The sequence below is a fragment of the Marmota marmota genome, unplaced genomic scaffold, assembly GCF_001458135.2.
Source record: "Marmota marmota marmota unplaced genomic scaffold, marMar, whole genome shotgun sequence".
NCBI lineage: Eukaryota > Metazoa > Chordata > Mammalia > Rodentia > Sciuridae > Marmota > Marmota marmota.
The window spans coordinates 3,300,674-3,314,113 of NW_025999896.1; the positions used below are offsets into that span (position 1 = coordinate 3,300,674).

Consider the following 13,440-nt stretch of genomic DNA (forward strand, 5'->3'; position numbering starts at 1 on the left):
CATTGACCTTCTTCCTGTCGCTGCAGCTCACCCACTTACCTACTCTCTATAAAATTGTGACTGACTTCCTCTACTTTTAATTTTTCACTAGCACTTATCATCTTATACATTATATGATTACTTACTTGTTTCTTGCTTTTCTCTCTTCTAGAATATGTTTTGTTCCCTACTTAGAGCGGTATTTAACACACAGTAAATATTTAATATCTATTTATGGAATGGTTAAATGAGTGGGTCTGTTTGGAGAGGTGTCATCAGAGAATGTTTTCCTTAGTAATTTGTAACAGTCTAGAGAAATTTAATAAAAATAAGCTCTACAAAAGATGTTAATATGTGTCTGTGGGAAACGTGGGGGAAGGGGCAGTGGATGGTAATGGAGGTACAAAATAAATGTTAAAATAGGTAGGTGAGAACTGTACCTGAAAGTAAATAATTTTCCAAATTAAAATATAAGTCTTTTAGTTAATAAATTTACCGTAGGTTTTATTTATTTAACATGAAGAGAAAAATGAACGTGATAAAGCAAGCGATTAAAAATAGCACATTTTGTGCATTTCTCAACCACTTGGCAACATCAGGCAGGTGTGTTTACTCTGCACTAATTTTTGTGTGCACCTCCCGGCTCTTCACTCGAAGTTTGTTGACCTGGGATTCTGCGATGTCAGCCCGTTCTTCAGCCTCCTCCAGCTCATGTTGGAGCTTGCGGAATTTAGCTAGATTAGCATTGGATTGTTCCTCCTAAGAATAGAGAGAGAATTGTGACTTTTGTCCTCATTGTACTTGTCATTACACAGGATTATTTCCTCTAGTCAGATACTTCTTTCTCATGTTCTGTTTGCCACATCTGACTTAAAATCTAGAGAGAATTCATAACTTCATTTTCAATTTTTACTTGAAAGAAGAAAAGGAGAAATAGTTTTGGAGTACAAGGGTCAGCCTCTTGTCAAGCCCAGATATTATTCATGGTGCATGTCCTGGGCTGGAAAGGAAGAAGACCCAGATATCCCAATAGAGTTCAGTAAGTAAATGTAAGGTCAAATTATAACTTAGGAAAAATCCCACAAGTATTGTTTTGCCATGTTTGACTCAGCCTATAGAGAAAGGCAAGGAAGAGAAAGACCACCTCTGTTAGTTTGACTCATTGCCATTTGTGCCTCCTTTCCTTTTCTGTTCTCCTTCTCTTCCTTCCTTCCTACCCACCACATGTATCTGGAAGAGTTCAGGGGACAACCAGGAAATGTATGGCTGGAGAATCTTCCAACATCTTTCCCCCCCCCCAACCCCCCAGTGCTGAGAATTGAACCTAGGGCTTCATGTATGCAAAGCATGCACTCTACCACTGAGCTACACCCCCAGCCCTTTCACCACGATCTTAAGGTAGCTAGAGCAGACACAGGAACAAGAGCCCCCATTGATGATACTGGTAGGGAGTGAACAAGTCACCAGTTCAGGTAAAAGATTGGTGTGGCTTTTAAGAACCATTCGTTTTGCGTATATCTGAAGGGAGAGGAATATTCATCCTGGTGTTAGAGTTTCTGCTATATATTCTTTGCAGCTATCAAGTAAGTGGGTTATTTAGAACTTTCTTTATCCCCCATCTCTTACAAAGTGCTTAATAATAAAAATATATTCTCTTGAAGTCCTAATTTGCAATTAAGATCTAGGGGATAAATTCATATTTATAAATTCACCTTTCTTAATATATATAAATGGTAGATTCTTTGTTCCTTTTTTCTCATTAACACATTCTTTTAACCTCAGTAGGAATTTGCTTCTATTCTCAAGGGCTTAAAAAATACTTACAGCCTCCTCAGCTTGTCTTTTGTATGATTTCACTTTTGCTTGCAATTTATCCACTAAGTCCTGTAGCCTGAGAACATTCTTTCGATCTTCCTCAGTCTGAAAGTTTGAAAATGTGCATTCAACCCAAAGAAATTAGTCCAACTATGGGTAGTAAAATAAATTAGTTGGTATGATGGCAGGTGGACCAGGGGGAAACTTGACCGACTCTGAGGATTCCCTCATTGTATTAACAGTGGCCACTCTTGTTAAATGTCTGCTTTTTGCAGGCATTGTATTAGGGAATTACATACATCTTCTCTAACCCCTACCTCTCTTCCCTGGCAAGTAGATGCTGTTATTTCTGTTTTATAGATGAGGAAACTAAAGCTTAAGCTTAAGAGTGATCAGTAGTTTATTCAAGTTCAAAAATCAACAGGCCAAACTAGGATTAATACTCGGTTTATCTACTCAGTTCTTTTCTCTGATATGCCATTTCCCTTTTTTCTTCTCCTCTTTCTCCTCTTTTTCTTTCTTTTTTTTTTTTTTTGGTGTATTTGTGTGTGTGTGTGTGTGTGTGTGTTTTGGGGGGGATTAAACCCAGGGTCTTGCCCATACTTAGTACATGCTCTACCACTGAATTATATCTCCATCTTTGTATTATTTTCTAAAGACCTCCCTAATCTTCCTAGCTGAGTATATGTATATGATAGGAAACCATCTTTTACCCATTATATGTACGGAGGTAAGATGTATCTGTTTGTGAGTGCCACATAAATAGTCCCCAGGGTTTCATTTTCCCTCTGAGTAAGGGAGTCTGGATATTCTAGAAAGCTGTTCCCCTTACCTGGTAGGTGAGTTCCTTTACTCTTCTTTCATGTTTCCGAAGCCCTTTGACAGCCTCTGCGTTACGTTTCTGTTCATTTTCAACCTCTCCTTCAAGTTCACGTACCTGCAACCAAGAAACACTTGTAATTAGTTTATGGGATATTAATTAGACTACAACCTACTGAAGGTATGGGCTAGGTGTCCCTTGCCCCAAGATATGAATGGAAGCCATATGTAGGAGGCAGTGCTCCTTTTCCTTTCTCAAGTTCATAAAGATTGAAACACCCACCCTGGCCTCCAGTTTCTGGATCTGCTTCTTGCCGCCCTTCAGAGCCAGCTGCTCAGCCTCATCCAGACGGTGCTGCAGGTCCTTCACCGTCTGTTCCAAGTTCTTCTTCATCCGCTCCAGGTGGGCGCTGGTGTCCTGCTCCTTCTTTAGTTCCTCAGCCATCATGGCGGCCTATTTAGCAAATAAATCAAGAAAATAATGACACCTGCTGGTAGCAGTTACTGCAGGTATGTCAAGAAGACAAATGCACATCTTGCTCACATCAGTGATGGCTTTCTTGGCCTTCTCTTCTGCATTGCGTGATTCTTGAATTACTTCTTCCACTTCGCTTTGGAGTTGTGAAACATCATTTTCCAGTTTCTTCTTGGTGTTGATGAGGCTAGTGTTCTGGTAAAAAATGGCAGTGGAAATTGACAAGATTTTCAGTTTGCCCTTTTCACATTTTACAAATGTTTTGTTGTTGGCTTGATACCAACATTTCATCAAGCTTTAAATGTTTGTTCAGTGCCGAAATCAGTCATTTGCACAGTTTGAAACTCCTTCATTCTCTCTCCAGCAGTCATCTAATTTATGTATAAGGACCTCTAAAATGTAAGAATGCTCCTATTGATGGACATTAATTATTTGCTCTTTCAATTATATTTTAATAAGACATCACTAATATTCTATTCTTTTTATTTTTTATGTTTTGGTACTGGGGATTGAATTTCGGGGTGCTTTACCACTGAGCAACATTTCCCAGCCATTTATTTTTTATATTTTTATTTTGAGAAAGGGTTTTGCTAAGTTATGTAGGGCCTTGCTAAGTTACTTAGGCTGGCTTTGAACTTGTGATCCTCCTATCTCAGCTTCTCGAGTGGATGGGACCTGGCACTACTATTTTATCCTTAAAAGGTCAGGAATACTGTGTTAGAAAAGAGTAGATTCTTTTTTGTAAGTGCCTGAAACAGGAAGTTTCTCAGAAGGTGAGCTTTCATTGCTTGCTTCCTTGGGTAATTCTGAATTTGTTAAATTTTCAACCCAGTATTCTCAAAGAGAAGCAAAACTGCTTCCATGGATATCAGATAATGCTTGGAAATGCATTTTTTGTGTGTGTGTCACAATGACTAGGAGTTGCTATTGCACTTAATGCCTGTGCATGTCAGGGATGCCAAAGATCCTGTGAAGCACAGAGACAGTGGATACAGTGAAGCCAAATATGGCAGTGGCCCTAATGAGCGCCCTGTATGGAACATTTTCAGAGTTTGGAGACACAGATGTCTTTACTCAAATTTATTCTACCTCATAGTTTTGAAGATAATCTGAAGAGGCAAACCTCAATTTTAAGTTAACAACAATAACAACAACAACACTTTTTGGTAGAGAATCTTAAAAAATAAAATAAAAAAGTTAAAATAGGAACACACACCCAAATCACCCATAATCCCATCACCTGAAGGTAATGGCACTTGATATTTTAAAGCATATCTCTCATTCTTGTTTATATATCCATATTTATAGAAACAAATCTGACTGATCACTTACCAATAATCAGCTTTTGACTCACCTGGGTGTGGAGGAGCTGGACACGCTCGCTGGCATCCAGGAGCTCCTGTTCTGCGATTTTCCTGCTCCTCTCGGTCTGCTCCAATGTGGCCCTCAGCTCCTCAATCTCAGCCTGAAGCAGGTTGGCTCTGCGCTCCACGATTGCCAGCTGCTCCTTCAGGTCCTCCTGGCCCCGGAGGGCATCATCCAGGTGCAGCTGGGTTTCCTATTAAGTAAAAAAAAAAAGATTTTAGATATTATGAAGAGGATGGGAAACATCACAGGAGACAAACCAGAAGAATGTACTGGTACCAGGAACAGGAAATGACATGCATGTCATTTGAATGAATTTGAGAATGGTTATATTGCTTGCTTATAGAGGACATAGATTTTTGTTCTTTTTCTGCCTTTAAGTAGTTATTTAATGTGTGAGTCATGAATGTTTATCCTTGTGCATATGTTCTACATAGTACATAGTATCTGTTATCTCATTTGATCCTCACAGTAATCCCATGAGGTGGAACATTTCATTCTTATTTTGGAGAAAAAGGAACAGAAGTTCTGAAAGGCTAAATAACTTGTTAAAAATCAGGCAGCGACAAAACAGACTCAACCTAGGCCTGTCTGATACCAAATTCTGTGTATGTTTATACCTTAATCTTTGGGCTTCTCTTTGCTTTTCTTTATATGGTATCTTAAAATATTTTGTTCTATGTGCCTTTAATTTAGTTGCCTTCATACATTCAGTGACATAATTTGTTAAAAGACAAAAAAAGGGCTCACCCCTAGCAAAGTATTTGGGGAATGACAGCCAGGTAACTTCCTTGACTGGTCTGAGAGGCTAATGTGGACCCATTTACCTTCAGGATCCCTTGGGTATTCCTGTAGTTCCTCAAGCTCTCTGCAGCCAAGCGATTGGCGTGGTTCAGCTGGATTTCCATTTCATTCAGATCTCCTTCCATCTTCTTTTTGACTCTCAGAGCATCATTCCTGCTTCTGATCTCTGCATCCAGGGTGCTCTGCATTGTCTCCACCACCCTAATGTGGTTTCTCTTCAGCTGGTCAATTTCCTCATCTTTTTCAGCAATTTTCCTATCAACTTCAGACTTGACTTGGTTCAACTCAAGCTGGATACGCAGAATCTTTCCCTCTTCATGTTCAAGAGATGCCTGAACAAAACAGTGATCAATTAATAATGAAAAAAATGTGAGTATCTGGAGCCTATCCCATTGTGACCCAAACTTATTAATATATAAGTTTATCTAATTGTGCAAAGCACAATAGAGAAACCTAGGCAAAATAATGCTTTTGTTTATCCACTCACAAATTATATAGGACAGCTTTGTAATGAAGATGCTTTGTTACAAAAAGATTCTTTTTAGTAGTAGCAAAGTTGTGTGATTAAATTTAATGTGTAGTAAACATGAACTCAATCTGTTTTATAAATTAAAATGTTCATGATATACTAATCTGGTATAGAAACTATCATTTTAAAAATATATATTTCTCTGATTATATAATATATGTTCATTTTAGAATGTAGGGGCAATGTATAAGAATGAATTTAAAACCACCAATTGTGCCTCTACTGAGAGATAGTCATCTTAATGTGTTTTTTTCCCCATCTTAATATGTTTTCCCATTTCTACATATTTTTTACATAATCAAAGTTGTACATGCAACTCTGTATGCTGATTTTAAAAAGCAAATATTTTGATCTATCATAAATATTTCCCCATATTAATCCTATTTGGTGGCTATATGGAATGCCATTATATGGCTATTCTATAATTTTTTTTGTCCATTTTTATCTTAAAGCTTTTCTTCTTTTTAACTTTATTTTCTTGGGATAAATCCTTACAATTAACGGATCAGAAAATTTGTGTTTTTACAGCTTTTGATAACCATTGTCAGGTTGTTCTTCACAAATATCATACAAATTCAGATTGTTATCAGATCCATAATAATGTATAGATCTCATGGTACCCACTTTCAGTGTTTTCACTGATGTTTGTCTTGGGAGTTTTCTCACAACATAATTATATGTACCTCTGCTTCCTCTAAGGCAGCCTGAATTTCACATTTCTCTTGTTCCACTTGCTTCTTTATTTTCTCCAATTCATGGATTTGTTTCCCTCCTTCAGCAATCTGCTCTGTGAGATCAGAAGTCTCCTCTGTGTGTGAAAAGACCAGGGAGAAGTAGTTAGACTCTAGCAACACAGGAAGGTCCTGTCAGGGCCGCATAGGCAGTGAGGGTCATGAGGACTCACGCTGCAAGTTCTTATTTTCCCTCTTTAGTGTTTCAAGTAGGTCCAGAGATTCCTCATAGGCGTTCTTCACCTTGAACAGCTCTGTACTGAGAGAACGGGACTCCTTCTGGGAGGCCTCAAGTTCAGCTTGAGTTTCCTCATATTTCTGTTTACATTCTGACAGGACCTGAGAAGCAATACATTGTCAGCAGATACATGGAGAAGGAAAACCAAATAACAAATTCATAAAGTTGAAGAAGGCTCGGCCACCTTGTCGAAATTCCTTTGCTTCTTATCGAGAGCTGCACAGGCAGCATTGGATCTTTCTACATCCAACATGAGGTCCTCCACCTCATTCTGGAGTCGCTGCTTTGTCTTCTCCAGGGAAGCACATTTAGCATTCACAGCTTCAACATGTTCTTCAGCTTCCTGCAGACGCTGAGCCAGTTTCTTCCTAAAGAAGAAGCCAGGCAGTCAAGACCAGGGATAAAGTGAAAACCTCCATGGCTTCTCTCACAGTCCTGTTCAATACTTGCAAAACCCATTCTGTTTTCAAAACTGTGGGAGCCGAAAGAGCTGTCTCGATTGATAAACTATATGGAAAGTTCTGAAGTAGTCAACAACTGAATTTATGTCCTTGGTATATCATTGAATTCTTAGAGGCTGCTATGGATGCTGCCATTGGGCCTTACTTCATTAGTAATTTGGAATTTTTAGGACTTTTGATTGGGGGTGGTTATGAAAATTATTATCAGGGAAAATCTGATTGATTTACATATCCTTTCTCATTTCAAAAAGGATTTGAGGCTAACTAGATATTTTATTGGGCAAAAATATACCCAGCATTATTTTCTCATACTTTCCATTTCTGTTCCATTTCCCCCCCTGAGAATAGCCAGTTTCTTCTAATTATATATATATTTGGACCATCTAAAAAAGAGAAATTGATAGAAAATCAGGAAAATTTCCATAGTTTAAGCAAAGGCATGATTATTTTTTGTTTAAAATTTTCTACATTGTTGTTTTATTTATAATTGTTTGCAAGGATATATTCTTAAGATACAAAAAACTTTAGTTTTGATATTCAAGAAAATACTGGAAGGCATCTTTGGTATATAAAAAGTTTTAAGAGATGTGTTTGTCTACTCAGTGCTTAAGAAGGTGGGTTCTTGAATCAGAATATCTGGTTCTAATCCCAACTATATACATTTATTAAGCATATATCTTTAGGTTCATTGGTTAACATCTTGTGGCTTCAATTTCCTCATCAGTAAAATAGGGATAAGAATAATGATATAATATTGTTATAAAAACTAAATTAGTGGATACATATCCACTAATACAGTACTTGACACATAGTATACACTCAGTGGATATTAGCTTGTCCTATTTTTATATTATCAAAATAATCACAGCTATTTCTAGGAGTTGCAGAGTTGCACTACTAAGAGACTATGTCTTTCTACTCCTCCAAGTTCACAGCACATACTTGGCCTCCTCCAGCTCCTCCGTGCGCTGGATGGCATCCGTCTCATACTTGGTCCTCCACTGGGCAACCTCACTGTTGGCCTTGGACAGCGCCCTCTGCAGCTCGGCTTTGCCTTCCTGCTCCTCCTCATACTGCTCCCGCAGCAGGTCACAGTCATGGCGGGAGGATTGCAGGGCATGGGCCAGGGCATTCTTGGCCTATAGAAATGGCAATTCAGATACTTTAGTTCATGTATTTAGTGATACTTAGTTTATACAACTTAAGTTGTCCCTATTGAGCATGCTTAGATTTGATTAATCAAGAAGATTAATGGTAAAACTCACTTTAGTTTCTTCCTCTAGCTGACGTTTCAGCTCCTCAATCTGTTGGGTAGATGCTTGTTTGCTCCTTGAAAGTTGAGAGACTAAGGCATCTTTCTCATCTAATTGTCGGGAATATTCACCTAAGAATAATTGAAGCAAAAGAATTTTTAGTGGCATAACAATAAGCCTCAAACTTCTTTGGTGTGTGTAATCTGCTTTTAAATATTGTTACAGAACTGGGAACTAACTAGCAGAACTGCCAGAAGAGGGTAACTAGTAAACTTATCTGCTCATCTTGCTTTTTTTCCTTTTTTATTCTGCCTAGAAAATTCTGATAGTTAGTTTGTCCTCCTCTGCATGGGGGATTTCTATTTTTTCAGATCCCCTGAATCACTTTGACCTAGACCATAACCTTGGGACTCCAAGCAGGTGCGTTTACCTGCTTCTGTCTGCAGGCGTGCCCTCTGCGCTGTCAGTTCGTTGATGAGCCGCTGCTGCTCTTCTTCCTTGGTCTTCAGCTCACTGACCTGATCCTCTAGAGTACGGCACATCTTTTCAAGGTTTACCTATGGGGCAGATGCCATGAAAGATAAAGATACTGAATGCAGCAAAAAATAAAAAAAATAAAAACGAAAGTTAGACTCTGATTCCTAAAACATTTTTAGCATGTATAAATTTATGTCGAGTGTGAGTAGAAAGTTATGTCAACTCTGTGGGATATGCCAGAGTTCAAGCATGGTGAGTACATAATGCCTCTGCATTGTTTGCTGTTGGAGACCATTCGTGTATTCCAATGATATTGACACTTGCTTAAAGTGAATTTTGAAATCCTCTTAGTGGGTCATAACCAGTAATTTTTTTTAAAGAGAGAGAGAGAGAGAGAGAGAGAGAGAGAGAGAGAATTTTTTAAACATATTTTTATTTTTTAGTTTTCGGCGGACACAACATCTTTGTATGTGGTGCTGAGGATCGAACCCGGGTCGCACGCATGCCAGGCGAGTGCGCTACCACTTGAGCCACATCCCCAGCCCGATAGCCAGTAATTTTTTAAAAAATGAAATAAAATGAATATATTAGGATAAAAATATTTTGAGTAGTGCTATAAAATGCCTGCAAACCATGTTTAATGCCAGAGAACAGTGGATGAGTATTTTTATGTCATTACCCTCATTTAGATTCAGTATTGAATACCTTGGCTTTGGAAATGGCCTCTGCGTTACTGCTGAGGTCATCAATCTCCATCTTCAGCTCACTCTTCTCTTTCTCCAGCTTCTGCTTGACCCGCTGCAGGTTGTCAATCTGCTCCCCAAGTTCAGCCACACTGTCTGCATGCTTCTTCCGAAGAGCAGCTGCAGTGGCTTCATGCTGCAGGGTGGCCTCCTCCAGGTCCCTGCGAAGTTTCTGGAACTCAGCTTCCCGCTTCTTGTTCAACTCCACTTGAGCTGAAGTGGCTCCACCAGCTTCTTCCAGTCGCTCACTGATCTCCTCCAGTTCCCTAGAGAGGTCAGAGCGCTGCTTCTCTGCTTTGGCCCTAGAGGCTCGCTCTGCCTCGATTTCCTCCTCCAGCTCTTCTATGCGGGCCTATGAGTGAAACAAGAACATTAACATCAACCCAGCTCAATTTTAGTGGTTTTGCTCTATAGAAAAAATAGAGGTGAGATGACTCACTTGCAACTCTTTGATCTTCTTCTGTAGTTGAATTTCTACTGCTTGCTCATCTTCAATTTTGCTGATCAAATTGCTGATTTCAAATTCTTTCCTGTAGAAAGAATAAGTCATTTTAATACCCATATTAATTGCAAAATGGTATCACATAAATTTTTTTTTTAGAGTTTTACTTTTTAAGCTTTTCATCAAGTTGCTGTTTGTCATTTTCTATATCCATTGTGGATTCTTGGGCCAATTTGAGGTCACCCTCTAATTTCCTCTTTGATCTTTCTAGGTCCATTCGAAGTTTCTTTTCTTGCTCCAGAGACCCTTCAAGCTAATGAAAAAATAAACATGTTAAAAATTGAAAGTATATTTGATAAATATTTCAAAAGGCCATTAAAAATGTGCTTACATCATCCACTTGCTGTTCAAGCTTGGTTTTAGCTTTCGTCAGGGTGTTGACTTTGTCCTCCTCTGCCTGCAGGTCATCCAGGGTCTGCTGGTGGGCCTCTTGGAGGGCCTTCTTCTCCTTGGTCAGCTTAGCAATGGTTTCATCCAGGCCTGCCATCTCTTCTGTGAGGTTTTTCACCTATAGGGGTTAAGAAAGAGGTGACCTCTGCTACTGACTGAGAAGAACCTGGATACAGTACAACAGAGTATATTTCATACCTTGTTCTCTGTGGCATGCTTCTCCTTTTCAACCTTGGCCAGTGTCAGCTCAAGGTCATCAATGTCTTTCTTCAGTTCTGAGCATTCATCTTCCAGTTTCCTCTTCTTGGCAGTCAGCTCAGCGTTGATCTCTTCCTCATCCTCAGCTCTCTCGGTCACCTCTTTGATTTTGGCCTCAAGCTGGATTTTGTTTTTAATCAGTTGTTCACACCTTTCCTCTGCATCAGCTAAGCTATCTGCTTCCTGTGGAGAGATTCATTAAGACATTTAGAGAACTTGGTGTTGATTTTGAAACTTATTCTTTGCACAAAGTATTAGTGTTTTATTGAATTCTGTTGAATTTTTCAGTATGAATATAAATTCCACTTTAAGTGAACCTTATTACATGGCCTGAAGAAATGTGGCTAATTAGACGTGAGATTTAGGTTCAGAAGTTCACTTGTCTCCATAATGATTGGATCATAGATGCCATTGACTCTGAAAAATAGTGTGTAGAGGAGTGAGAGACATCTAGACAGTGCAAAAGGAAGTCTGGATTCTTGGGCAAATTGTTTTATTTCTCTTATTCTTGTTTTTTTTCCCCTATATGTAAAAAAGGAGACTGGAATAAATGATTGCCAAGGGCCTTTCAGCTGTAATGTTCAAAGATGTTGATTAAATGAAATCAATTAGTTTTGATTTTGTTTGTTCCCTCCTCTTATCAACAACTAGTTGCCGGATTTAATTTAAAAAATAAAAGAAAAATAACTTAAACACTATTAAGCATTTTATTAAGCTGAAACCTTTTTGACAGTCCATAACAACACTATAATTATTTAACATTTCCATTTCCATTTAAAGAATTACCTATTAGCTTCAAAATGAACTTTAGAATGTATATGTAATTCTGAGAAACTGTATAGAGAGCTTTGTAAAATTTTTTTATAAGTGACTGATTAAAGGACTCATATTAAAATCAATTCAGCCAACAACTTATTAGATTAACTCTGCCTCAGGGAATTTCTTTAACTTCTCACAGTTTGTTTTGTTTATATCTTACATTTTAAAAAATTATTTGAAAATAAGTGTAATAAAAAAGGGTGATAATGATACTCTTATGGTTCCTTTGCTTTTTTAAAAATGGTGATGTATTCAATAAGTATTCTCTAACTGATCATGACTATGGAAAGAGGTAAAGATAGGCTGTGGTTCCTGTGTTTTGAGAAAAGTGTAACTTTCATATAAATGAAACTATCAGAGGAAACATTGAAAATCACTTAAAATTTAGGAAAACTATCCTCTTTATAGCTTCCTTATGACATGTTGGGCTTGTTGAACTAAGGAAATGGGAGGTTATGTTTGTCCAGGATGCTGGTGACAAATATACTTCTCACCCTGACAGAACTCCTTGACTCATAAACAGAGGCCTAAGAACTCTTCTTTGCATCAAAGGAGGAATTGGGAGGCTGCATTGCTTGGCCTCCTTCTTTGGTAGTTCAGTTCAAGTCAATGCAAGTATGTTTATTATGTTTAACCTCAGGTGTTGAGGAAAGGAGGTATAGAGACAAAAAATATTAACTGTAATTTTTGAATTTGAAGACAATCTCATACACTTGTGTTTAGAAAATAAGACTATACTCTTAAGGCCAAGACAGTGCAGCCAAGACAAAGGAATAAAATACTTCACTGAGATCTGGGGGCTTTACTTTCAATTAGATTCTATTGTGGCAATTAAATTTTGTGATGTTATTGAATAAATTCTTCAATCTTCCCTTTTCCCTTTTGTAACTTGGATGTAATTGTGCTTTTCCTTCCTCACATAATATGGGAAGATCAGGAAATACTTACAACAATAACATCAAAACCTGAGATTTTTTTTTTCAAGAAAAGACAATTTTGTTAGTTAGACTCTATGCTCATTTCAGATAAAGATTTGGTAACATAGAGTGTTCAGAATATGGGGTACTTACAGACTGAACCTGGAGTTGCAAGTCATTTTTCTCTTTCAAGAGAGTGACCATTTTTTCCTCCAGTTCCTTCCTTTTTGCCTCTGACTTGGCAAGTTCATCCTTGGTTTTCTGAAACTCTTCCTTCATGGTAGCCATCTCCTTCTCAGTCTCCGCACTCTTGAGGAGGGGCTTGATCTTGAAGAAGAGTTTCATCCAGGGCCAGTGCTTGACATTCATGAATGCACGGACATTGTACTGAATGCAGAAAATGGCTTCTCTGAAATAACATAAAAATATCGGTGTTGCCAGGTACAGTGGCACATGCCCGTAATCCCAGCAACTCAGGAGGCTAAGGCAGGAGGAGGATTTTAAGTTCCGGCCAATCTCAGCAACTTAGTGAGGCCCCAAGGACTTAGCAAGTCCCTGTCGCAAAATAAAACATTAAAAAAGGGCTATGGATGTGGCTCAGTGTTAAGCAACCCTGGGTTCAATCCTCCTTACCAAAAAAACAAAAACAAAACAATATCAGTGTAGATTGATCCATTAGATGCAATATTATTATGACTATTGCACATGAACTGTTCTTTTAATGATAATCTTTGTACATGAATGTCAGATTCTGTATATGCAAAATTTACACACATGTACTCTGAACACTCACATTCATAGTTTGCAGTCCTCAGCACAACTACTTTGCTAATAAGTTCTGTTCCTATTGAGCAATTCTTTTTTC

The 13,440-nt window shown here is 38.2% G+C and overlaps 1 protein-coding gene across 1 annotated transcript in view; it reads right to left on the bottom strand.

Annotated features, from left to right (window-relative positions):
- Nucleotides 1–456: 456 nt before the first annotated feature.
- Nucleotides 457–13,440, bottom strand: part of Myh8 (myosin heavy chain 8) — a 29,602-nt gene continuing 16,618 nt past the window's right edge. The window contains exons 22-40 of the mRNA XM_015504488.2: nt 12,729–12,984; nt 10,780–11,022; nt 10,523–10,699; nt 10,299–10,444; nt 10,129–10,219; nt 9,652–10,041; nt 8,900–9,026; nt 8,482–8,600; nt 8,159–8,355; nt 6,940–7,123; nt 6,691–6,856; nt 6,470–6,594; nt 5,281–5,589; nt 4,443–4,646; nt 3,158–3,283; nt 2,897–3,067; nt 2,627–2,731; nt 1,804–1,899; nt 457–738 (exon numbers count right to left, since the gene is read on the bottom strand). Of these exons, the coding sequence (XP_015359974.1) occupies nt 589–738; nt 1,804–1,899; nt 2,627–2,731; nt 2,897–3,067; nt 3,158–3,283; nt 4,443–4,646; nt 5,281–5,589; nt 6,470–6,594; nt 6,691–6,856; nt 6,940–7,123; nt 8,159–8,355; nt 8,482–8,600; nt 8,900–9,026; nt 9,652–10,041; nt 10,129–10,219; nt 10,299–10,444; nt 10,523–10,699; nt 10,780–11,022; nt 12,729–12,984 (3,382 nt within the window). The 3' untranslated portion in view covers nt 457–588. The remainder of the gene's footprint in view (nt 739–1,803; nt 1,900–2,626; nt 2,732–2,896; nt 3,068–3,157; nt 3,284–4,442; nt 4,647–5,280; nt 5,590–6,469; nt 6,595–6,690; nt 6,857–6,939; nt 7,124–8,158; nt 8,356–8,481; nt 8,601–8,899; nt 9,027–9,651; nt 10,042–10,128; nt 10,220–10,298; nt 10,445–10,522; nt 10,700–10,779; nt 11,023–12,728; nt 12,985–13,440) is intronic.